The sequence below is a fragment of the Panulirus ornatus genome, chromosome 56, assembly GCF_036320965.1.
Source record: "Panulirus ornatus isolate Po-2019 chromosome 56, ASM3632096v1, whole genome shotgun sequence".
In the NCBI taxonomy this organism is placed as follows: domain Eukaryota; kingdom Metazoa; phylum Arthropoda; class Malacostraca; order Decapoda; family Palinuridae; genus Panulirus; species Panulirus ornatus.
The window spans coordinates 9,762,043-9,788,500 of NC_092279.1; the positions used below are offsets into that span (position 1 = coordinate 9,762,043).

The following is a 26,458-nucleotide window of genomic DNA, read 5'->3' on the forward strand; positions in this document are numbered from 1 at the left end:
CATATAAGCGATAGTGAGTCACAAGGTGAGGAGTGGGCAAAGGTTCTGGGAGCGATCAAGAATGTGTGAAAAGAGAGAATTTTATCTCAAAAATCAAAATTAGCATGTCTGAAGGAATACTTGTTCCAACAATATTATATGGTTGTGAGGCATGGGCTATAGATAGGGTTGAATGGAGGCGGGTGGATATGTTGGAAATGAAATGTTTGAGGACAGTAAGTGGTGTGAGGTGGTTTGTGCAAGTAAGCAATGAAACGTTAAGAGAGATGTGTGATAATAAGAAGAGTGTAGTTGAGAGAGCAGAAGAGAGTGTGTTGAAATGGTTTGGACATGAGCGAAGTTGTGAGGAAAGGTTGACAAAGAGGATATATGTGTCAGAGGTGGAGGGAATAAGGAGATGTGGGAGACCAAATTGGAGGTGGAAGGATGGAATGAAAAAGATTTTGAGTATATGCTGACGTGCAATGAATACGGTGAACTGGAATGATGTAGTATACCGGGGTTGACTTGCTGTCAGTGGACTGAGCCAGGGAATGTGAAGCATCTGGGGTAAACCATGGAAAGGTTTGTGGGGCCTGGATGTGGACAGGGAGCTAGAGACTGAGTGTGAATGAATGTGGACTTTTTGTCTGTTTTTCTGGCGCTACCTTGCTGAAGTGCTGCTGTTTCCTATGGGGTGGGGTTGCAACAGGAATGGATGAAGGCAAGCAAGTATGAATATGTACATGTGTATTTATGTCTGTCTGTGTATGTGTATGTATGTATACCTTGATATGTATATGTACATATATGGACACTTAAATGTATATATGTGTCAGAGGTGGAGGGAACGAGAAGTGGGAGACCAAATTGGAGGTGGAAAGATGGAGCGAAAAAGATTTTGAGTGATCAGGGACTGAACATGCAGGAGGGTGAAAGGTGTGCAAGGAAGAGAGTGAATTGAAACGATGTGGTATACGGGGGTCGACATGTTGTCAATGGATTAAACCAGGGCATATATATATCGAGTGGGAGATGTATAAAAGAAAGAGACAGGAGGTCAAGAGAAAGGTGCAAAAGGTGAAAAAGAGGGCAAATGAGAGTTGGGGTGAGAGAGTATCATTAAATTTTAGGGTGAATAAAAAGATGTTCTGGAAGGAGGTAAATAAAGTACATAAGACAAGGGAGCAAATGGGAACTTCAGTGAAGGGCGCTAATGGGGAGGTGATAACAAGTAGTGGTGATGTGAGAAGGAGATGGAGTGAGTATTTTGAAGGTTTGTTGAATGCGTTTGATGATAGAGTGGCAGATATAGGGTGTTTTGGTCGAGGTGGTGTGCAAAGTGAGAGGGTTAGGGAAAATGATTTGGTAAACAGAGAAGAGGTAGTAAAAGCTTTGCGGAAGATGACAGCCGGCAAGACAGCAGGTTTGGATGGTATTGCAGTGGAATCTATTAAAAAAGGGGGTGACTGTATTGTTGACTGGTTGGTAAGGTTATTTAATGAATGTATGACTCATGGTGAGGTGCCTGAGGATTGGCGGAATGCATGCATAGTGCCATTGTACAAAGGCAAAGGGGATAAGAGTGAGTGCTCAAATTACAGAGGTATAAGTTTGTTGAGTATTCCTGGTAAATTATATGGGAGGGTATTGATTGAGAGGGTGAAGGCATGTACAGAGCATCAGATTGGGGAAGAGCAGTGTGGTTTCAGAAGTGGTAGAGGATGTGTGGATCAGGTGTTTGCTTTGAAGAATGCATGTGAGAAGTACTTAGAAAAGCAAATGGATTTGTATGTAGCATTTATGGATCTGGAGAAGGCATATGATAGAGTTGATAGAGATGCTCTGTGGAAGGTATTAAGAATATATGGTGTGGGAGGCAAGTTGTTAGTGAAAATTTTTATCGAGGATGTAAGGCATGTGTACGTGTAGGAAGAGAGGAAAGTGATTGGTTCTCAGTGAATGTAGGTTTGCAGCAGGGGTGGGTGATGTCTCCATGGTTGTTTAATTTGTTTATGGATGGGGTTGTTAGGGAGGTGAATGCAAGAGTTTTGGAAAGAGGGGCAAGTATGCAGTCTGTTGTGGATAAGAGAGCTTGGGAAGTGAGTCAGTTGTTGTTCGCTGATGATACAGCGCTGATGGCTGATTCATGTGAGAAACTGCAGAAGCTGGTGACTGAGTTTGGTAAAGTGTGTGAAAGAAGAAAGTTAAGAGTAATTGTGAATAAGAGCAAGGTTATTAGGTACAGTAGGGTTGAGGGTCAAGTCAATTGGGAGGTAAGTTTGAATGGAGAAAAACTGGAGGAAGTAAAGTATTTTAGATATCTGGGAGTGGATCTGGCAGCAGATGGAACCATGGAAGCGGAAGTGAATCATAGGGTGGGGGAGGGGGCGAAAATCCTGGGAGCCTTGAAGAATGTGTGGAAGTCGAGAACATTATCTCGGAAAGCAAAAATGGCTATGTTTGAAGGAATAGTGGTTCCAACAATGTTGTATGGTTGCAAGGCGAGGGCTATGGATAGAGTTGTGCGCAGGAGGGTGGATGTGCTGGAAATGAGATGTTTGAGGACAATGTGTGGTGTGAGGTGGTTTGATCGAGTAAGTAATGTAAGGGTAAGAGAGATGTGTGGAAATAAAAAGAGCGTGGTTGAGAGAGCAGAAGAGGGTGTTTTGAAATGGTTTGGGCACATGGAGAGAATGAGTGAGGAAAGATTGACCAAGAGGATATATGTGTCGGAAGTGGAGGGAACGAGAAGTGGGAGACCAAATTGGAGGTGGAAAGATGGAGTGAAAAAGATTTTAAGTGATCGGGGTCTGAACATGCAGGAGGGTGAAAGGTGGGCAAGGAATAGAGTGAATTGGATCGATGTGGTATACTGGGGTTGACGTGCTGTCAATGGATTGAATCAGGGCATGTGAAACGTCTGGGGTAAACCATGGAAAGTTGTGTGGGGCCTGGATGTGGAAAGGGAGCTGTGGTTTCGGGCATTATTGCATGACAGCTAGAGACTGAGTGTGAACGAATGGGGCCTTTGTTGTCTTTTCCTAGCGCTACCTCGCACATATGAGGGGGGAGGGGGATGGTATTCCATGTGTGGCGAGGTGGCGATGGGAATGAATAAAGGCAGACAGTGTGAATTGTGTGCATGGGTATATATGTATGTGTCTGTGTGTGTATATATATGTGTAAATTGAGATGTATAGGTATGTATATTTGCGTGTGTGGATGTGTATGTATATACATGTGTATGGGGGTGGGTTGGGCCATTTCTTTCGTCTGTTTCCTTGCACTTTCTTTCTTTCATACTATTCGCCATTTCCCGCGTCAGCGAGGTAACGTTAAGAACAGAGGACTGGGCCTCTGAGGAAACATCCTCATCCAGCCCCCTTCTCTGTTTCTTCCTTTGGGGAAAAAAAAAAAAAAAAGAGGGGAGGATTTCCAGCCCCCCGCTCCCTTCCCTTTTAATCGCCTTCTACAAAACGCAGGGAATACGTGGGAAGTATTCTTTCTCCCCTATCCCCAGGGATAATATACATATATTATATATTGGTAAAGTGTGTGTAAGAAGAAAGTTAAGAGTAAATGTGAATAAGAGCAAGGTTATTAGGTACAGTAGGGTTGAGGGTCAAGTCAATTGGGAGGTAAGTTTGAATGGAGAAAAACTGGAGGAAGTGAAGTGTTTTAGATATCTGGGAGTGGATCTGGCAGCGGATGGAAACATGGAAGCGGAAGTGGATCATAGGGTGGGGGAGGGGGCGAAAATTCTGGGAGCCTTGAAGAATGTGTGGAAGTCAAGAACATTATCTCGGAAAGCAAAAATGGCTATGTTTGAAGGAATAGTGGTTCCAACAATGTTGTATGGTTGCGAGGCGTGGACTATGGATAGAGTTGTGCGCAGGAGGATGGATGTGCTGGAAATGAGATGTTTGAGGACAATGTGTGGTGTGAGGTGGTTTGATCGAGTAAGTAACATAAGGGTAAGAGAGATGTGTGGAAATAAAAAGAGCGTGGTTGAGAGAGCAGAAGAGGGTGTTTTGAAATGGTTTGGTCACATGGAGAGAATGAGTGAGGAAAGATTGACCAAGAGGATATATGTGTCGGAGGTGGAGGGAACGAGGAGAAGAGGGAGACCAAAATTGGAGGTGGAAAGATGGAGTGAAAAAGATTTTGTGTGATCGGGGCCTGAACATGCAGGAGGGTGAAAGGAGGGCAAGGAATAGAGTGAATTGGAGCGATGTGGTATACCGGGGTTGACGTGCTGTCAGTGGATTGAATCAAGGCATGTGAAGCGTCTGGGGTAAACCATGGAAAGCTGTGTAGGTATGTATATTTGCGTGTGTGGACGTATGTATATACATGTGTATGGGGGTGGGTTGGGCCATTTCTTTCGTCTGTTTCCTTGCGCTACCTCGCAAACGCGGGAGACAGCGACAAAAAAAAAAAAAAAAAATATATATAGTATTTATGGATCTGGAGAAGGCATATGATAGAGTTGATAGAGATGCTCTGTAGAAGGTATTAAGAATATATGGTGTGAGAGGCAAGTTGTTAGAAGCAGTGAAAAGTTTTTATTGAGGATGTAAGGCATGTGTACGTGTAGGAAGAGAGGAAAGTGATTGGTTCTCAGTGAATGTAGGATTGCGGCAGGGGTGTGTGATGTCTCCATGGTTGTTTAATTTGTTTATGGATGGGGTTGTTAGGGAGGTGGATGCAAGAGTTTTGGAAAGAGGGGCAAGTATGAAGTCTGTTGGGGATGAGAGAGCTTGGGAAGTGAGTCAGTTGTTGTTCGCTGATGATACAGCGCTGGTGGCTGATTCATGTGAGAAACTGCAGAAGCTGGTGACTGAGTTTGGTAAAGTGTGTGAAAGAAGAAAGTTAAGAGTAAATGTGAATAAGAGCAAGGTTATTAGGTACAGTAGGGTTGAGGGTCAAGTCAATTGGGAGGTAAGTTTGAATGGAGAAAAACTGGAGGAAGTAAAGTGTTTTAGATATCTGGGAGTGGATCTGGCAGCGGATGGAACCATGGAAGCAGAAGTGGATCATAGAGTGGGGGAGGGGGCGAAAATCCTGGGAGCCTTCAAGAATGTGTGGAAGTCGAGAACATTATCTCCGAAAGCAAAAATGGGTATGTTTGAAGGAATAGTGGTTGCGAGGCGTAGGCTATGGATAGAGTTGTGCGCAGGAGGATGTATGTGCTGGAAATGAGATGTTTGAGGACAATGTGTGGTGTGAGGTGGTTTGATCGAGTAAGTAACGTAAGGGTAAGAGAGATGTGTGGAAATAAAAAGAGCGTGGTTGAGAGAGCAGAAGAGGGTGTTTTGAAATGGTTTGGGAACAAGGAGAGAATGAGTGAGGAAAGATTGACCAAGAGGATATATGTGTCGGAGGTGGAGGGAACGAGGAGAAGTGGGAGACCAAACTGGAGGTGGAAAAATGGAGTGAAAAAGATTTTGTGTGATCGGGGCCTGAACATGCTGGAGGGTGAAAGGAGGGCAAGGAATAGAGTGAATTGGATTGATGTGGTATACCGGGGTTGACGTGCTGTCAGTGGATTGAAGCAAGGCATGTGAAGCGTCTGGGGTAAACCATGGAAAGCTGTGTAGGTATGTATATTTGCGTGTGTGGACGTGTGTATGTATATGTGTATGGGGGGGGGGTTGGGCCATTTCTTTCGTCTGTTTCCTTGCGCTACCTCGCAAGCGCGGGAGACAGCTACAAAGTATAAAAAAAAAAAAAAAAAAAAAAAAAAAATGAGTGGATTGGCCATTCTTGGTCTGTTTCCTGACGCTGCCTATCTGACACTGGAAACAGCGATTAAGTACAATAAAAAATATAAAAATATGTATATGTAAGTGTATGGGCAATTATGTACATATATGTGTATATGAGTGGATATGTCATTCTTTGTTTCATGGTGCTACCTTGCTGATGCAGGAAATGGTGATCAAGTATAATAAGTAAGTAATACATCGAATGAATTGTGAAGTTGTAGGGAGAGTGAAATATAATACGATGAGGTGGTCTGGGCATGTGGAAGGGCTGTAAGACTAAGAGTGTTCAGGGAGAATGTATGATATTACAATCAAAGGGATTAGTGTGCGATGAAGATCACCTGTGACATAGACAAATAGAATAAAAGAATGCTGGAGGGAGAAAAATGGTAGAAGAAAGCATGGAACAGGGTCTGTGAGGGAGGAATGTAAGGAGAGGAATAAGTGGAGACTTTTGTCATGGCCAACCTCTCGAGGGGAGTTCCCACAGGGAACAGGCATCAGAGGTATAAATAGACAGACACATAGAGAGATAACTATTTATGCCTTACCTTGGTTTTCTCCATTTTGTCCGACCAATTCACCCACTACATGGTTTTGTGACACATGGGTTCCACCAAGCAATGTGTCCATTGTTTGCTGGTACTTTAGTTTGGCTTGCATCAAGTCTTTATAAAGTTCATGGTATGCTTCTGTAGTTCCAGGTTGCTGGAAAAAAAATCAGAAACTGCATGGAAAATCTGTTTTACAAAACAGTCTTTCTTTTGTCCCATCCTTGTGTTTCCATGATTAATGTTGAAATACAGAAGAAATGCATATAGACCACTAGGTCTCTTCAAAGATGTTCATGATTTTTTTCATACTTCTATGCTGTTTTCCAGGTTAGTGAGGTAACACCAGGAAAACACAAAAGAATGGCCTCATTTTCTCCCATACATTCTCAAGCTACCATGCACAATGCATCAAAACCAGAGTCTATCCATACAAAGGTAGGCTCTTAGGTTGTTCTATGGTTTCCTTTAAACATTATATCATATATGTACCTTACCATATCTACCTACCCAGAGAGTCCCATCTACCTTCTTCTCTGATATCACATGTAAGGGTTACACTTTTTCTCTGAATTCTGAATACTAGCCACCTATACAACATTACAAATACCAATCCATCATCTCACAAGACCTTTCAAGCCCAAGAAGTAATTCTATACTGTAGACAATAAACACATAAGAAATGAAACTGTCCAAGAGAATAAACACAGTCTGACTGAGAGTACCCACCAGAATGCTAAAATGATCTGGGCATATGAAAGGTTGAGGATCTCAGTGCCAGAAGTGGAGGAAGCAAGAAGGAAAAGAGACCAGAAAGGAGATAGATAAATAATGACATAGACTACGGGCTGAATATTCAGGAAAGCAAGAAGCAATGACTGAACACAATTAACTGAATCAATCAGGTATACAGGAGGAGGCGAAGGCAATAATCTGTCAATGGGTTAAACCATGGTATATGAAGCTATCAAGCTAAACCATTAAGGAGTCTGTAGGGCCTGTCTAGATATTGTACACTCTGGTTACAGTATATCATACACAACAACTAGCGATCAGACATGTGAACGTGAGGTCTTTGTTCATTTCCTCCTGACACTACCTTGCTAAGGCAGAAAAGGCAATTTGGTGTTAAAAATATTCTGAACAAAATTGTAGGGCTCTGGTAAACTATATTATGTATACAGTTATACAATTTGCAAATCTGACCTTATAAGTAAGTCCCATGATGCTTTGCAAGATCTCACGCACTTCCTTGGCTCTGGCTTCTGTGTCATCTTCATCTACTTTCATACGCTTGGTTAATTGTGCTACATTTAATTTCTCTTGCTTAACAGGATAATAAACTCGTTTGCTTGAACCTGGCTCATTATGACCATAAAAGTCATTCTTCACAAACAGTCGCTTTGCTCCTTGCTGAGACATATATGGAAAAAAGAAACTACATTTTACTAAGAATAACAGAAATATCTTTCTTCATTTATGTATCAAATCTATCGTACAATAATTCAAAAGCTGTTCTATAATCATAATCATATATCCTAAAAGATCCATACTAAAACATTCATAAATGATTTCATACGAATGAAACAGAAAAGCCTAAATTATATATGAATATTTGATTTTCTCCAAACCACAAAAGAAAGCAGCTTAAACCTATCAATTCACACCAGATGCATTATGCAAAGCTTCACCTTGACAGCCTAATCACCACACACCTAACGCTTCAGCAGCCTATTCACTTCAAAGTAACAAAGAGCTTTATCCAAAGACACATACGTTACAACTTATCAACACACACTCACCTTCACCATATCCAGTACAAAATCAACCTAACTATGAGAACTATAAATGCTGATAATTTTGAATAATGCTGTAATTTTCCTCTCTAATCAGGATATACTGTAAAGAACAGAGAATAGCAAAATAAATTCTTAAAACTAACACAATAATGTACTTCAGTCAATCTTCACTACCACTTTACTGTCTTTATAGAATCCTTTCACTTTTCAACTACCACTAAAATTCTTCCTCTTTAAGGGCACTTGCACAAATCTATTCTTTAAGGTGATACTGAAAATACATAACTTCACTTGAGAATAAGATTGAATGAATATCTTGCTCCCTAAATAATGTGATGAAATCCACCTAAAAATGAAAAAAAGGCAACATTGTATTTGCATGCAATCATTCACTTCTATGCACAAGGCAGTTCTCTCTGCAGAACAGTAATACTCAGAACAGCTTTTGATAATAAATCTTAAACAACAAATCTTTTTATATCACAATGCAAAGGAGAGAAAATAATACTTTATAGAGGGCTAACTTGACTGAATTCTACTTTAAAAGTAAATGAAAGGTTTTATCAAAAGGAAAATTCTGAAGTTTTAAACCTTTTCATGACAATCATGAGAGAAAAGTCGAAATCACATGAAGATAACTAATTCAGCTGAAAAAACTACTCCAAGAAAATGGTGATCAAATCTAGGACAGTACAGGATGATATGGTATGGAGTACACACCATACTCCAGGTCCTCTTCCACTCTCCTCTCTTTCTTGAAATTGTTCATTGTACCCAAATGATTTTTTTTATAGATGACACCTCTTCCTGAGCCTCATAAGATGGCAAAGACGATCTGGATACAGAAGGGTCAGAGGTAGAGGAGAGTCAAGCTGTAGCATCAGGAAGGGATTCATTTACTCAAGTAAACTCTGTGAAGAATGTCACAAAAGACCTGAGGCAGTTCTTTACACTTTTTAGTAATGTTTGCCCATTCCCATATTTCTTAAGTGTAATAAAACCCTGAACAGTACATGGGCTAAATTCTGAAAAAGCCTAACCTGTTCACTTTACTCCAAGTCTTATCATCTGCATGAAAACTACTGAAGACCTGAAACAGTTCTTTATGCTTTTAGTGATGCTTGACCAATCAAATATTTTTCAGTGCAAGATAATGCCTAAATTCTGAAAATACCCAACTTGTTCACTTTAATAAAAGCTTTATCATCTGCCTAAAAGCTACCAAAGCTATCTTTTTTTTAAGATTTTTCCAATAAATAGTCCTCAGATAACACTGCTGGTTTAAATATCTTCATCTGTCAAAAATCCTCCAACTCATCTGATATGATGATAAATATAATCTTATCTTGTTTGTAACCAGGAAAGCTTAAACTTATAAGAAGACTGAACACTTAGCTTTTACTAATCTTCCAACTCCACTAACATTATTACATCCTTCAACTATCTAATATCTCCTATGGGTCTGAGGCATCCTTTCATCCTCAAGTTGAGGTCCTCTACTTTGAAGACTTCAACATACACTAATGGGATTGGTTGAAATCCTCTAACATACAGGGTAGCAGGGACCAAAGGTCTAATATTTTCTATTCTTACTAACCTCAAACAAATTATCTTCTACCTTCTCATTTTCCAAACAATAACAACCACTCTCCCAACACTTTATCTATTTTTCATCACTCATCATTCATGCCGGAGAAAATAAATATCTCAGCTTACTGGATATTCTGACCACACACTTATCAAAAACATTTTACTTTCTCCACACTTCCTCTGGCTACAGCCTCTAATGTTTTGAGAAGGTGAAGCATCAAGGATTAATCTTTAATATCTCCTCTTCTGCATTCCCCTTCCACTCCACTCCCTCATCTCTATATTTCCCTATGACTGGTCTATTTCTGTACTATAACTGGATCAACTTCTCCCTCTTTCCCTATCAACATAAGTGTAACTCTCGTCTCATGCTCTTACTCCTCATCAAGCACGATTCCTTCAACAAATAACTCAAAGATCTCAAACTGATGATTCAACATTGCATTCCTCCAATTCTTTCAAATCTGCACCATGTTCTCTTCCTTGACATAACCTTGTTTTGAATTATTATTCATTTTTTATCACACTTTGTCGCTGTCTCCTAAATTAGCAAGGAAGTGCAAGGAAACAGATGAAAGAATGGCCCAACCCAACCACACACACATGTATATACATACACGCCCACACACCTATACATTTCAAGGTATACATACATATACATACAGAGACATATGCATATATACACATGTACATATTCATACTCGCTGCCTTTATTCATTCCTGTTGCCACCCCACCACACATGAAATAGCATCCTCCCTATCCCCTGCGAGGTAGCGCTAGGAAAAGACAAAAGGCCACATTCATTCACACTCAGTCTCTAGCTGTCATGTGTAATGCACTGAAACCACAGCTCCCTTTCCACATCCAGGCCCCACAAAACATTCCACGGTTTAACCAAGACGCTTCACATGCCTTGGTTCAATCCACGGACAGCACGTTGACCCCAGTATACCACATCGTTCCAATTCACTTTATTACTTGAACGCCTTTCACCCTCCTGCACGTTCAGGCCCCGTTCGCTCAAAATCTTTTTCACTCCATCCTTCCACCTAAACGTTGGTCTCCCACTTCTCCTCGTTCCCTCCACCTCTGACACATATATCCTCTTTGTCAATCTTTCCTCAATCATTCTCTCCATGTGACCAAACCATTTCAATACACCCTCTTCTGCTCTCTCAACCACATTCTTTTTATTACCACACATCTCTCTTACCCTTTCATTACTTACTTGATCAAACCACCTCACACTACATATTGTCATCAAACATTTCAATTCCAACACATCCACCCTTCTCCGCACAACCCTATCTATACCCCACGCCTTGCAACCATACATCGTTGTTGGGACCACTTTTCCTTCAAACATACCCATTTTTGCTCTCCGAGATAACGTTCTCCCCTTCCACACATTCTTCAACACTCCCAGAACCTTCGCCCCCTCCCCCACCCTGTGACCCAGTTCCGCTTCAATGGTTTCATCCACTGCCAAATCCACTCCCAGATATCTAAAACACTTCACTTACTCCAGTTTTTCTCCATTCAAACTTACCTCCAAATTGACTTGTCCTTCAACCCAACTGTACCTAATGACCTTGCTCTTATTCACATTTACTCTCAGCCTTCTTCTTTCACACACTTTACCAAGCTCAGTCACCAGCTTCTGCAGTTTCTCACCCGAATCAGCCACCAGCGCTGTATCATCAGCGAACATCAACTAACTCACTTCCCAAGCTCTCTCATCCACAACAGGCTGCATACTTGCCCCTCTCTCAAAAACTCTTGCATTCACCTCTCTACCAACTCCATCCATAAACAAATTAAACAACCATGAAGTCATCATGCACCCCTGCCACAAACCAACATTCACTGGGAACCAATCACTTTCCTCTCTTCCTACTCGTACACATGCCTTACATCCTCGATAAAAACTTTTCACTGCTTCTAGCAACTTACCTTCCACACAATATACTCTTAATACCTTCCACAGAGCATCTCTATCAACTCTATCATATGCCTTCTCCAGATCCATAAATGCCACATACAAATCCACTTGTTTTTCTAAGTATTTCTCACATATATTTTTCAAAGCAAACACCTGATCTACATATCCTCTATCACTTCTGAAACCACAATGCATTTCCCCAATCTGATGCTCTGTACATGCCTTTACCCTCTCAATCAATACCCTCCCAAACAATTTCCCAGGAATACTCAACAAACTTATACCTATGTAATTTGAACACTCACCTTTATCCCCTTTGCCTTTATACAATGGCACTATGCATGCATTCTGCCAATCCTCAGGCACTTCATCATGCACCATACATACACTGAATATCCTCACCAACCAGTCGACAACAAAGTCACCCCCTTTTTTAATTCATTCCACTGCAATACCATCCTAACCCATCGCCTTGCCGGCTTTCATCTTCCACAAAGCTTTCACTACCTCTTCTCCGTTTACCAAACCATTCTCCCTGGCCCTCTCACTTCGCACAACACCTAGACCAAAACACCCTATATCTGCCACTCTAGCATCAACTATCTCCATAAAATCAAAACTGAAAAAGACTCCCATAACCTTGTTCTGCTTAATGATTCTATTACTCAATACCTCCCCATTTCTCTAAACACCCTTGTAACTTTCCCCATCTCCTTTGATTACTCCTAATTTACACCACTTAACACATTAAACATATCTGATATCACTGACATCTAATCTATATCAGAGAACTCCAGTTACACTAACTGATACAGCCGGTCCCCAACTTACAATGGGATTATGTTCCAGTAAACCCACTGTAAGTCGAGCATATCGTAAGTCAAAAATACATTTAACACACTTCATATGGTTGTTTACAGTTGAGGTTGCATAGCTGACTGTAAGCTATGGCTTGCTGCCGTTGTGCAGTATATCACTACCCTGGGAAAAAGATCAAATTTCAAAATTCGAAGTACGTTTTCTATTGAACTTACATTGACATTGCACCAACATAAAGTCCAAAAATCGTAAGTCGAACCATCATAAGTCGGGACTATCTGTACTGGAAGCCCAGGTCAGATGCCGAAGATTCTTCTCTTTTGAAATATTGCAAGAATTAGAATTATTGTAAATACAGGTGTGTCATATATTAAAGAAATCCATCTTATCATGCTGGTTTTCTTTCCTCTTGTGTAGACATAACTTCAATTCCAGTTCCTATGAACAGCTAGACTACCCAATACTCCAAAAACAATGGCATCAAATGACTGCTAAGAGGCCAGTGGCAACTCAGGGATGGGCCAATGTGGTCCGTTTCTTTCTATCCTTACTGAGGAGCACTGGAACTCTTTCTTTAGCATCCTGTGTTTCTTCAAAGAGCTAAGAAATGACCACTTTTCAAAAAGCAGGTCTTCCACATCTTTAAAAAAGTACTAGATGATTCTTGTCTTCTTTTTCCTTCACTATCTATTGTTTTTTCCACGACAAACATGGTCTTGCTGTGGACTTTTGTCCATAACTAGAGCCTAAGACAAACAAAATAGTGAAGTGAAGACATGATGTGAACAATCAAAACCATGAAAAGAAAATGCTGGACAGATATAGAAGCACGAAATTGCATCATTTACTGATGTGAATATATATAAATATAATAGCAGAAAAGGAAGAGTTGTGATTATCAAGACAGTGAGGCCTGCCTCTACCTCCTATTAGCAAGAAAAAGAGTTATAATCTTTAGAAGTGCTGGTGTACAAGCTTTCATTTTCCTTTCGGTCTCCCTTTCACCTTTCCTTAAAGCATATTTCAGTGATTTGTAAGAATGCATGCTTTGGGTGTGTTTGTTCCAACCAGATTTGAGTTGGCCCAAGCCATGTTCCTTTAAGGGAGATGGTAGCAAGCTATAATTCATGCAAGGTGACCTTGTCCTACAGTGCAGTACAGGTATTAAGTTAATAACATATCACTACCATAGAGAGCTTAGTCCCTTTACACTTTGGCAGCCTTCCATTTCTCTACCAGAGGTGGAGACCACTGAGCATCTAGAGAGATTCCTGGCTACAAGGGATTAAATTCCACCCACTTTCCCATATATCAAAGGAAATTCATGAAAATTCCCCTCCTCTGACCATCACAAACAGTGTAATTGGATAATGGATGATACTCATTATTAGGGCCCTAAACAATAAGCAGACACATAGACCTATGACTACCACAGCCAACACTGGGAGTCGTGTTCCTGATGAGCCCTCAGTTTTTGCTGATCACTGGAGTCTCTTAGGCAAGGTTGTACAGAGGAGGGTGGACGTGTTGGAAATGAAATGTTTGAGGACAATATATGATGTGAGGTGGTTTGATAGAGTAAGTAATGAAAGGGTAAAAGAGATGTGTGGAAATACCATTGTTATTATTATACTTTGTCGCTGTCTCCCATGTTAGCGAGGTAGCGCAAGGAAACAGATGAAAGAATGGCCCAACCCCCCACATACGCATGTATATACATGCACGTCCACACACACACACACAAATACATACCTATATATTCCAACATATACATATATATACATACACAGACATATACATAAATACACATGTACATAATTCATACTTGCTGCCCTTATTCATTCCCGTCATCACCCCACCACACATGAAATGACAACCCCCTCCCCCTGCATGTGCACGAGGTAGCGCTAGGAAAAGACAACAAAGGCCCCATTCGTTCACACTCAGTCTCTAGCTGTCAAATATAATGCACCAAAACCACAGCTCCCTTTCCACATCCAGGCTCCACAAAACTTTCCATGGTTTACCCCAGATGCTTGAAATGCCCTGGTTCAATCCATTGACAGCACGTCGACCCCGGTATACCACATCGTTCCAATTCACTCTATTCCTTGCACGCCTTTCAACCGATCGCTCAAAATATTTTTCACTCCATTTTTCCACCTCCAATTTGGTCTCCCACTTCTCCTCATTCCCTCCACCTCTGACACATATATCCTCTTTGTCAATCCTTCCTCACTCATTCTTTCCATGTGACCACACCATTTCAAAACACTCTCTTCTGCTCTCTCAACCACACTCTTTCTATTACCACACATCTCTCTTACAGTTTCATTACTTACTGGATCAAACCACCTCACACCACATATTGTCCTCAAACATCTCATTTCCAACACATCGACCCTCCTCCGCACAACTCTATCTAAAGCCCACGCCTTGCATCCATACAACATTGTTGGAACCACTACTCCTTCAGATATACCAATTTTTGCTTTCTGAGATAATGTTCTCACCTTCCACACATTTTTCAACACTCCTAGAACCTTCGCCCCCTCCCCCACCCTGTGACTCACTTCCGCTTCCATGGATCCATCCACTGCCAAATCCACTCCCAGTTATCTAAAACACTTCACTTCCTCCATTTTTCTCCATTCAAACTTACCTCCCAATTGACATGTCCCTCAACCCTACTGTACCTAATAACCTTGCTCTTATTCACATTTACTCTCAGCTTTTTCTTTCACACATCTTACCAAACTCAGTCACCAGCTTCCGCAGTTTCTCACTCGAATCAACCACCAGCGCTGTATCATCAGTGAACAACAAATGACTCACTTCCCAAGCTCTCTCATCCACAACAGACTGCATACTTGCCCTCTCTCCAAAACTCTTGCATTCACCTCCCTAACAACCCAATCCATAAACAAATTAAACAATAATGGAGACATCACGCACCCCTGCCACAAACGGACAGTCAATGAGAACCAATCACTTTCCTCTCTTCCTACTCGTACACATGCCTTACATCCTCGATAAAAACTTTTCACTGCTTCTAACAACTTCCCTCCAACACCATATATTCTTAATAACTTCCGAAGAGCATCTCTATCAACTTTATCATACTTATGCCTTCTCCAGATCCATACATGCTACATACAAATCCATTTGTTTTTCTAAGTATTTCTCACATACATTCTTCAAAGCAGACACCTGATCCAGACATCCTCTACTACTTCTGAAACCACACTGGTCTTACCCAATCTGATGCTCTGTAGATGCTTTCACCCTCTCAATCAATACCCTCCAATAAAATTTCCCAGAAATACGAAACAAACTTATACCTTTGTAATTTGAGCACTCACCTTTATCCCCTTTGCCTTTGTACAATGGCATTATGCATGCATTTCGCCAATCTTCAGGCACCTAACCATGAGTCATACATACATCAAACATCCTTAAAACCAGTCAACAACACAGTCACCCCCCCCTTTTTTAATGAATTCCACTGCAATACCATCCAAACCCGCTACCTTGCCAGCTTTCATCTTCCGAAAAGCTTTTACTACCTCTTCTCTGTTTACCAAATCATTCTCATTAACCCTCTAACTTCGCACCCCACCTCATCCAAAACAACCTATATTTGCCACTCTATCATCTAATACATTCATAAAACCTTCAAAATACTCACTCCATCTCTTTCTCACATCACCACTACTTGTTATCACCTCCCCATTAGCCCTCTTCACCGATTTTCCCATTTGTTCTCTTGTCTTATGCACTTTATTTACCTCCTTCCAAAACATCTTCTTATTCTCCCTAAAATATAATGATACTCTCTCACCCCAACTCTAATTTGCCCTCTTTTTCACCTCTTGCACCTTTCTCTTGACCTCCGGCCTCTATCTTTCATACATCTCTCAGTCATTCGCACTATTTCCCTGTAAAACTCATCCAAATGCCTCTCTTCCCTTTCCCTAATAATCTTACTTCTTCATCCCACCACTCACTACCCTTTCTAATTTGCCCACCTCCCATGCTTCTCATGCCAAAAGCATCTTTTGCGCAAGCCATCACTGCTTCCCTAAATACATCCCATTCCTCCTCCACTCCCCTTACCTCCTTTGTTCTCACCTTTTTCCATTCTCCACTCAGTCTCTCCTGGTACTTTCTGACACAAGTCTCCTTCCTAAGCTGACTTACTCACACCACTCTCTGCACCAACATTCTCTCTTCTTTTCTGAAAACTTATAAAAATCTTCACCTTCGCCTCCACAAGATAATGATCAGACATCCCTCCAGCTGCACCTCTCAGTACATTAACATCCACAAGTCTCTCTTTTGTGTGCCTATCAATTAACTCCTAATCCAATAATGCTCTCTGGCCATCTCTCCTACTTACATACGTATACTTACGTATATCTCTCCTTTTAAACCAGGTATTCCCAATTACCAGTCCTTTTTCAGCACACAAATCTACAAGCTCTTTACCATTTCCATTTACAACAATGAACACCCCATGTACACCAATTATTCCCTCCACTGCCACATTACTCACCTTTGCATTCAAATCACCCATCACTATAACCCGGTCTCGTGCATCAAAACTGCTAATACACTCACTCAGATGCTCCCAGAACACTTGCCTCTCATGATCTTTCTTCTCATGCCCAAGTGCATACGCACCAATAATCATCCATCTCTCTCCATCCACTTTCACTTTTGTCCATATCAATCTAGAGTTTACTTTCTTACACTCTTATCACATACTCCCACCACTCCTGTTTCAGTAGTACTACTCCTTCCCTTGCTCCTGTCATCTCACCAACCTGACTTTACTCACAAAACATTCCTAAACCACTCTTCCCCTTTACCCTTGAGCTTCGTTTCACTCAGAGCCAAAACATCCAGGTTCCTTTCCTCAAACATACTACCTATCTCTCCTTTTTTCTTATCTTGATTACATCCACCATTTAGACACCCCAATCTGACCCTTTGAGGAGGATGAGCACTCCCCGCGTGACTCCATCTTCTGTTTCCCCTTTTAGAAAGTCAAAATACAAGGTGGGGAAGGTTCTAGCCCCCCACTCCCATCCCCTTTAGTCACCTTCTACGACATGCGAGGAATGCATGGGAAGTATTTTTTCTCCCCTATCCTCAGGGATACATATATATGGTTTTGGTGAAGTGAAGTCTTTTAGACATCTGGGAATGGATATTAGCAGTGGATGGAAGCAGAAGTGAGTCACAGGGTGGGGGAGGGGGCGAAGGTTCTGGGAGTGTTGAAGAATGTACGGAACGCGAAAACGTAATCTCGGAAAGCAAAAATGGGTATGTGTGAAGGAATAGGGGTTCCAACAATGTTATATGGTTGCGAGGCATCTATAGATAGGGTTGTGCGGAGGAGGGTGGATGTGCTGGAAATGAGATGTTTCAGGACAATATGTGGAGTGAGGTGGTTTGATCAAGTAAGTAATGAAAGGGTAAGAGAGATGTGTGGTAATAAAAAGAGTGTGGTTGAGAGAGCAGAAGAGGGTGTTTTGAAATGGTTTGGTCACATGGAGAGAATGAGTGGGGAAAGATTGACAAAGAGGATATATGTGTCAGAGGTGGAGGGAACAAGGAGAAGTGGGAGACCAAATTAGAGGTGGAAAGATGGAGTGAAAGAGATTTTGAGTGATCAGGGCCGGAACATGCAGGAGGGTGAAAGGCGTGCAAAGAATAGAGTGAATTGGAACGATGTGGTATACCGGGGTCGACATGCTGTCATTGGATTGAACCAGGGCATGTAAGCATCTGGGGTAAACCATGGAAAGTTTTGAGGGGGCCTGGATGTGGCAAGGGGGCTGTGGTTTCGGTGCATTACACATGACAGCTACAGACTGAGTGTGAACGAATGTGGCCTTTATTGTCTTTTCCTAGTGCTACGTCACACATGCGTGGGGGGAGGGAGATGCCATCTCACATGTGGTGGGGTGGTGACGGGAATGGATGAAAGCAGCAAGTATGAATATGTACATGTGTATATATGTATATGTATGTATATGTTGAAGTTAAGAGTTAAGTTAAGTTAAGAGTAAATGTGAATAAGAGCAAGGTTATTAGGTACAGTAGGGTTGAGGGTCAAGTCAATTGGGAGGTGAGTTTGAATGGAGAAAAACTGGAGGAAGTAAAGTGTTTTAGATATCTGGGAGTGGATCTGGCAGCGGATGGAACCATGGAAGCGGAAGTGGATCATAGGATGGGGGAGGGGGTGAAAATTCTGGGAGCCTTGAAGAATGTGTGGAAGTCGAGAACATTATCTCGGAAAGCAAAAATGGGTATGTTTGAAGGAATAGTGGTTCCAACAATGTTGTATGGTTGCGAGGCATGGGCTATGGATAGAGCGGTGCGCAGGAGGATGGATGTGCTGGAAATGAGATGTTTCAGGACAATGTGTGGTGTGAGGTGGTTTGATCGAGTAAGTAACGTAAGGGTAAGAGAGGTGTGTGGAAATAAAAAGACCGTGGTTGAGAGAGCAGAAGAGGGTGTTTTGAAATGGTTTGGGCACATGGAGAGAATGAGTGAGGAAAGATTGACCAAGAGGATATATGTGTCGGAGGTGGAGGGAACGAGGAGAAGAGGGAGACCAAATTGGAGGTGGAAGGATGGAGTGAAAAAGATTTTGTGTGATCGGGGCCTGAACATGCAGGAGGGTGAAAGGAGGGCAAGGAATAGAGTGAATTGGAGCGATGTGGTATACCGGGGTTGACGTGCTGTCAGTGGATTGAATCAGGGCATGTGAAGCGTCTGGGGTAAACCATGGAAAGCTGTGTAGGTATGTATATTTGCGTGTGTGGACGTATGTATATACATGTGTATGGGGGTGGGTTGGGCCATTTCTTTCGTCTGTTTCCTTGCGCTACCTCGCAAACGCGGGAGACAGCGGCAAAAAAAAAAAAAAAAAAAATGTATATGTTGAAATGTATAAGTATGTATATGTGCATGTGTGGGCATTTATGTACATACATGTATATGTGGGTGGGTTGGACCATTCTTTCGTCTGTTTCCCTGCATTTGCGAGGTAGCATTAAGGACAAATGACTGAGCCTTAGAGGGAATATCTTCACTTGGCACCCTTCTCTGTTCCTTTTTTTGGAAAAGGAAAAAACAGGAGGGGAGAATTTCCACAGACTGCTACTCTCTGAAAAATGTACCTGCAATAACAAAGCATTTGGTAGCCATATGAATGTCATAATATTATCAGCATGTCAAAGAAAACGCAAAGCTAAGCACTCATATGCTGATCCCTGGTGCCTGTAACACATGTAGGTTGTCACAAGATGATTCCAAGCCATTTAAGGGTTAAAGAAAATGCCTGAACAGACGAGCCATTAAATCCCACCCGAGAGAAGAAGGTTCTAACTCTTGGTAACTAGAAGCGATCCAAGGTGGACACAACCGGCCATAAAGGCCAAAGGGGAGTATTCATATTTTCTTGACCTCACATGACATGGGTTCATTACAGTGAGATTCTTTATGTATGTCTTACAAATGTCGTGGACAAACTAAAAGGCATACATATTCCTTGTGGTGTAGCTGCAATCCACTTGTTGATCCACAAACAAGGAAAAAAAGTTAAGACCTGCCAATGTTCTTGAACAAAACAGATGTAATGCTGCATAAGCCACATGTGACAACACCTGAAAACAGTTAGATAAAATTATGGTATGTAATTCAATATCAATGAAAGAGGATAGACTTCCTAAGAAAGTATCACCAGTGTGTCATGGGTATCCTGGCTGAGGCAAAAGAATTTCAACTCTAGTGTCTGTCTACCTCCAGAGTCTCATGAAAATCAAATGACCTTGCCTGAAAAAGCAGAAAAATACCTGCCAGCTAAAACTTTATGATATACCATCAATGAAGCCACAGCTGGGGTTATCAAAATGGAAATACACTTCAAGGGTACTAAAAGAATTACACAAAAGGTATATTTTTTTATTTCATTTTGCTTTGTCGCTGTCTCCCGCGTTTGCGAGGTAGCGCTTGGAAACAGACGAAAGAAATGGCCCAACCCACCCCCATACACATGTATATACATACACGTCCAAACACGCAAATATACATACCTATACATCTCAATGTACACATATATATACACACACAGACACATACATATATACCCATGCACACAATTCACACTGTCTGCCTTTATTCATTCCCATCGCCACCTCGCCACACATGGAATACCATCCCCCTCCCCCCTCATGTGTGCGAGGTAGCGCTAGGAAAAGACAACAAAGGCCCCATTCGTTCACACTCAGTCTCTAGCTGTCATGCAATAATGCCCGAAACCACAGCTCCCTTTCCACATCCAGGCCCCACACAGCTTTCCATGGTTTACCCCAGACGCTTCACATGCCCTGATTCAATCCACTGATAGCACGTCAACCCCAGTATACCACATCGATCTAATTCACTCTATTCCTTGCCCGCCTTTCACCCTCCTGCATGTTCAGGCCCCAATCACTCAAAATCTTTTTCACTCCATCTTTCCACCTCCAATTTGGTCTCCCACTTCTCCTCGTTCCCTCCACCTCCGAAACATATATCCTTTTGGTCAATCTTTCCTCACTCATTCTCTCCATGTGCCCAAACCATTTCAAAACACCCTCTTCTGCTCTCTCAACCACGCTCTTTTTATTTCCACACATCTCTCTTACCCTTATATTACTTACTCGATCAAACCACCTCACACCACACATTGTCCTCAAACATCTCATTTCCAGCACATCCACCCTCCTGCGCACAACTCTATCCATACCCCAAGCCTCGCAACCATACAACATTGTTGGAACCACTACTCCTTCAAACATACCCACTTTTGCTTTCCGAGATAATGTTCTCGACTTCCACACATTCTTCAAGGCTCCCAGGATTTTCGCCCCCTCCCCCACCCTATGATTCACTTCCGCTTCCATGGTTCCATCCGCTGCCAGATCCACTCCCAGATATCTAAAACACTTCACTTCCTCCAGTTTTTCTCCATTCAAACTTACCTCCCAATTGGCTTGACCCTCAATCCTACTGTACCTAATAACCTTGCTCTTATTCACATTTACTCTTAACTTTCTTCTTTCACACACTTTACCAAACTCAGTCACCAGCTTCTGCAGTTTCTCACATGAATCAGCCACCACCGCTATATCATCAGCGAACAACAACTGACTCACTTCCCAAGCTCTCTCATCCACAACAGACTTCATACTTGCCCCTCTTTCCAAAACTCTTGCATTCACCTCCCTAACAACCCCATCCATAAACAAATTAAACAACCATGGAGACATCACACACCCCTGCCGCAAACTTACATTTACAAAAGGTAAACGGGAAAAACATGAGACCTAACCAGGGGAGCAACAAGAGAGCAAGAAAGGTTTCATGAAATTCCCCAATACAGGTAGCCAACAACCAGTACACCAGTGAAAAACTGAAGGCTCTCCAGCAGAGTAAATCCCATCAGCTGTGGCAGTGACATCATAGTGCAGTTCTGGGCAGATTCTGACTGGTTTGGGTCCTGGTGATAAGCATCCTATGGCTTAAATGCTTGTGATAATCAAAGGGGGTAAATTCCCTGAATAACCCCAAATCTGGTGGGGAATTAAGTGCAGTCTAACTCCTCATGGAGCATTGGTCTCTCTAGATGATTATGAGATACCCATGGGTGACAAGCTCATTTTGTATCTATATGCTATTTTTCAGCATGCCATTTACCATCAAGAAAATGTCTCCAGCCATGTGCCTCTTACTTATCTTACATGAAAGCATTTAGGCAACTCTTCATATATCGAGGCTTCTGCACATCTATGGACATTCATCCCCATCTATTTACCCTACTCATAGGAGCATTCCCTTACAACACCAAAGAAGCAAGTGCCAATTCCTCATTTTTCTGATTTACCTTGAGTTGTGAATTTTAAGGCAAGAGTGCTGTAAAGAAAACAAAAGTAGCTTCATTATATTCAACACCAGATTTAAAAAATTATGGGTGAAAGCAAACGAAAGTAAAAAAAAAAAGTGCAAGAAAGAATGTACTTAATTCATTTCCAAATGAGATCCTAGCAAAGTTAACATGCTTTCAGCAATAGTACTTTATAAAAATAATGCATATCCTAATTACTTTGGATCAGTTTTTAACAAACTAATCCTTGTAACATGATAAGTACAGAAAAGCAACCTGCAGCACTAACCTTTGTGGTGCCCTGTCGACCAAGTTTCATGAAAAAAAGAAAATAATTTTAATCAATAAAATGTAAGTTTTGAAGGTTGAAAAGTCATTTCTATACCACAATCACAGCCCTTCAAGCATCTGAGATACTATTTGCTCAGTGGGAGGTTAAAATACCATTTTACCTTCCAAAATAAGGTGTTTCTGTGAGAGTTCACTCTCTTAAACCATCATAAAACTTATGAGGCCAGCAAATACTTGCTCACAGAACCCAACACCAAAGCCTATAATGCTAAAGTGCAGAGATGAATTAGGCCTACAGACTTGTCACACATATTCAATCACTGATAACGGGTAGATGCCTCAAGCCAGTCAGAATAAAAAATAGTTTCTCAATAGGGAGAGAGAGGGATGGAAAATAATTGTTTTTTCACAGGGCTCCAACCAGGGTTGAGAAATTATTTTTTTTCATTCATAACCTATGTCCCTCACCTGTAAACAGATTATGTGGCACATCACACTATCTATACTCCTTGTATCTCCAGTATCTATGGAACCAGACATTGTTATAGTGACCAAATCAGCTATTTTAAATTTTAGCCTTCTAAACAAGCTCTCAGTCATGACAGTCCTTTGCGACCCTTGGTCAATGAGGGCTTTCATCAATATCAGTTTGCAATGTTTCAGATTTGAAACCTGCTCATTTGCAGTTGATAATGCTGATTTTATGGCAAACTATCTTTTCATGGATACAACTGACTGTTTGGTGGTCATGGTGGTCACTGTTTTCACTCTTTTAGTGTCAAAGAAACTAACCTTATGCTATTATATACACACCAAGTCATTTAGAGACTGCTATTTTCCATGGATGGATGGAGTGATAAGAGAAATGAAAGCAAAAGTAAGCAAAGGGAGTCTAGATATGGAGCGTGGCAGTGAGGTATGGAGGCTAGTGGCAAGTCTGTTTATGGATAATACTGTGTTGTCTGCTGAGCATGAAGAGGAGTTGCAGAGGGATGTAAGAGTGTTTTATATGATGTGTATAAGCATATGTGCTTGAATGTAAATGCATGTTAAAGTACAGTAATCATGTTTGCAAGGAAACTAAGTGAAAGTATAGATTTTGAAAACTATATAGTGTACTAAATTATTTTGGATATGGGGGAGAAAGACTGGAAGTGGTGAGAGAATCTAAGTCTCTACAAGCTGTCTTGGATAACTTTGGTAATATGAAAGGACAGATAAGGGAGAGAACAGTACAAAGTAGAATGGTCACAGGGTCCATGAATAGAATAATGAAGGGTAAAGATGTATGTATGGAAGTGAATAGAGGATTAAGGGACAGCATAGTACTCCCAACCCTGACCTATGCAACCAAAATATGAATATGGAATGAGTCACAGAGGTCAAGAATCCAGGCTGTGGAAACGAACTATTTAAAAGGAACGTGTGGTATAATTAGATGGAATGAAAAAAGAAATAAAGAGGTGTATGAAAGCTGTGGTATGGCAGCGAATGTGAAGGGAATGAATTATGAAGTGGTGGAGTGGGTGAAACTTAATACTTTTAGGTGGTCTGGGTATGTGGAAAGAATGCACGACTGGAAATTTACAAGGAGAGTAAATTATAGTACAATTAAATGGGTTGGTGTGAGAGGACGACCATCTGACATGGGGAAATTGAGTGGAAGAATATGGAAGGGAGAGAAATGGTGGAAGAATGCGTGGAATAGTGTAAATGAGAGAGGCATGTAAGGACAAGGATAAGTGGAGACTCTGTCATTGCCATGCCCTTGATGGGAGTTCCCAGAGAAAAAGGGCATCAGAGATATAGATAGAAGACAGACAAATAGATGGATACAAAAGAATGGTAATACTGCACTCAGAAGGAGAATGGGTGAGGCTAACAAATTTGGCACATTGCCTTTATTTTCTTGTCTTGCTTACATTCTAAAGTAAACCACTTCCCCACTATACACAAGCCAAATAAGCATAAATTCACCCACACAAATTCTATTTCTTGACACTAGTTTCAGAAGATATAAAATAAGTTTCACTCATGCAAAGTTAAACTTAACATACTGACTATCTTCAATTTTAGCCTTCCAATCAAGTCCCTCGTCAAGAGGGTATGCTGCATACATGACTGACAACTGGGAGGACTTTGTTTCCTACAGCCTCAGGCTGTGCAACAATCAGTTGAAGGAAAATGATGGTATTTGTCGGAGTGAGAAATTCATTCTTCAGTGAGGTTGTACTCTGATGATACAACCTTACTGATAGTGACTCTTGACTCGCGGCATAACCCCCACAAGGTGAAGTCCAGTAATGCCAAAACAGGCAATCACAGTAGTTCTCAAGAGATCTGTGAAATGTCTAACATCCATCTGCATCACATAATCATACATACTTAAGCTGTTATGTCTTGTCCACAATTGACATCACACATCCCTGCCACAGACGAACCTTCAACTGGAACAACTCACTCTCCTCTCCTCTTATTCGTACACATGCCTTACTTTCCTAATAAAAACTTGTCACTGCTTCTAGCAGCTTCCCTCCCACGTCATATATTCTTAAGACTTGCAAAGCATCTCTATCAATTTTATCATAAGCTTTCTCCATATCCATAAATGCCCCATATAAATCCATGTTTCTATGAGTATTCCTCACGCAATTTCTTCAATACAAACATCGGATCCACACATCCTCAAACACTTCTGAAACCACACTCTTCCTTCTTAATCTAATGCTCTGTACATACCTTCATTCTCTCAATCACTACCCTCCCATACAACTTGCCAGGTACTCTCAACAAACTGTACTTTATACACTCACCTTTATCCCCCTTGCCTTTATACAAAGGCGCTATATATGCATTCTGCCAATCCTCAGGCGCTACTCCATGATCCATACATACAATGAAAATCCTAACTAATCAGTCAAAAACAAAGTCACCCCAATCTTAATAAATTCAACAGCAATACCATTCACTCCAGATGCCTTGACATATTTCATCTGTCATAAGGCTTTCACCACCTCTCCTCTCTTCATCAACCACTCCATGACTCTCTCACTTTGCATACCACTCCGACCCAAACACCCTACATCTGCCACCCTATCATCAAATACATTCAACAGTCCTTCAAAATACTCACTCCATCTCCTTTCCACTTTGTTCCTACTACCCATTACCATTTCCCCTTCTGCCCCCTTTATCGATGTTCCCATTTGTTCTCTCATTTTCTGCACATTACTAAATTCCTTCCAAATCATCTTATTTTCCCCTAAAGTTTACTGATACTCACTCACCCCAAATCTCATTTGCCCTCCTTTTCAACCCCTGCACCTTCCTGTTGACCTCCTGCTACTGTCTTATAATTCTCCCACTCATTTGTACTCCTTCCCTTCAACACCCAAACAGCTCCCTTTTCTCTTTAACTAACCTAATTCTTCATCCCACCACCCAGTAACCTTTCTAATCTGACCACCTCCCACCTTTTACATGGTACTTGCATCTCTTGCACATGCCAGAAGAGCTTCCCATTCCTCACCAACACCCCTTGCTTCATTTACTGACACCTTTTGCCATTCTGCACTTAATCTTTCCTGGTATTTCTTCTCACAAGTCTCTTTTCCATGCTCACTTACTCTCACCACTCTCTTGTCTCCAAAGCTGTTTCCTCTTTTCCTACAATCTCTACAAATCCTCACAACTGCCTCCACAAGACAGTGATCAGACATCCCACTAGCTGCCCCTCTCAGCACATTTACTTCCTAACTTCTCTCTCTTACAGTCA

At 41.4% G+C, this 26,458-nt stretch overlaps 1 protein-coding gene across 2 annotated transcripts in view; it reads right to left on the reverse strand.

Annotated features, from left to right (window-relative positions):
• LOC139765870 (uncharacterized) overlaps positions 1-26,458 on the reverse strand; it is a 62,460-nt gene that overhangs the window by 14,312 nt on the left and 21,690 nt on the right. The window contains exons 5-7 of one of the 2 annotated variants that reach the window (XM_071693734.1): positions 22,682-22,693; positions 7,508-7,714; positions 6,302-6,458 (exon numbers count right to left, since the gene is read on the reverse strand). In XM_071693734.1, coding sequence (XP_071549835.1) covers positions 6,302-6,458; positions 7,508-7,714; positions 22,682-22,693 — 376 coding nt within the window. The remainder of the gene's footprint in view (positions 1-6,301; positions 6,459-7,507; positions 7,715-22,681; positions 22,694-26,458) is intronic. The other variant, XM_071693735.1, reaches the window with a different exon arrangement.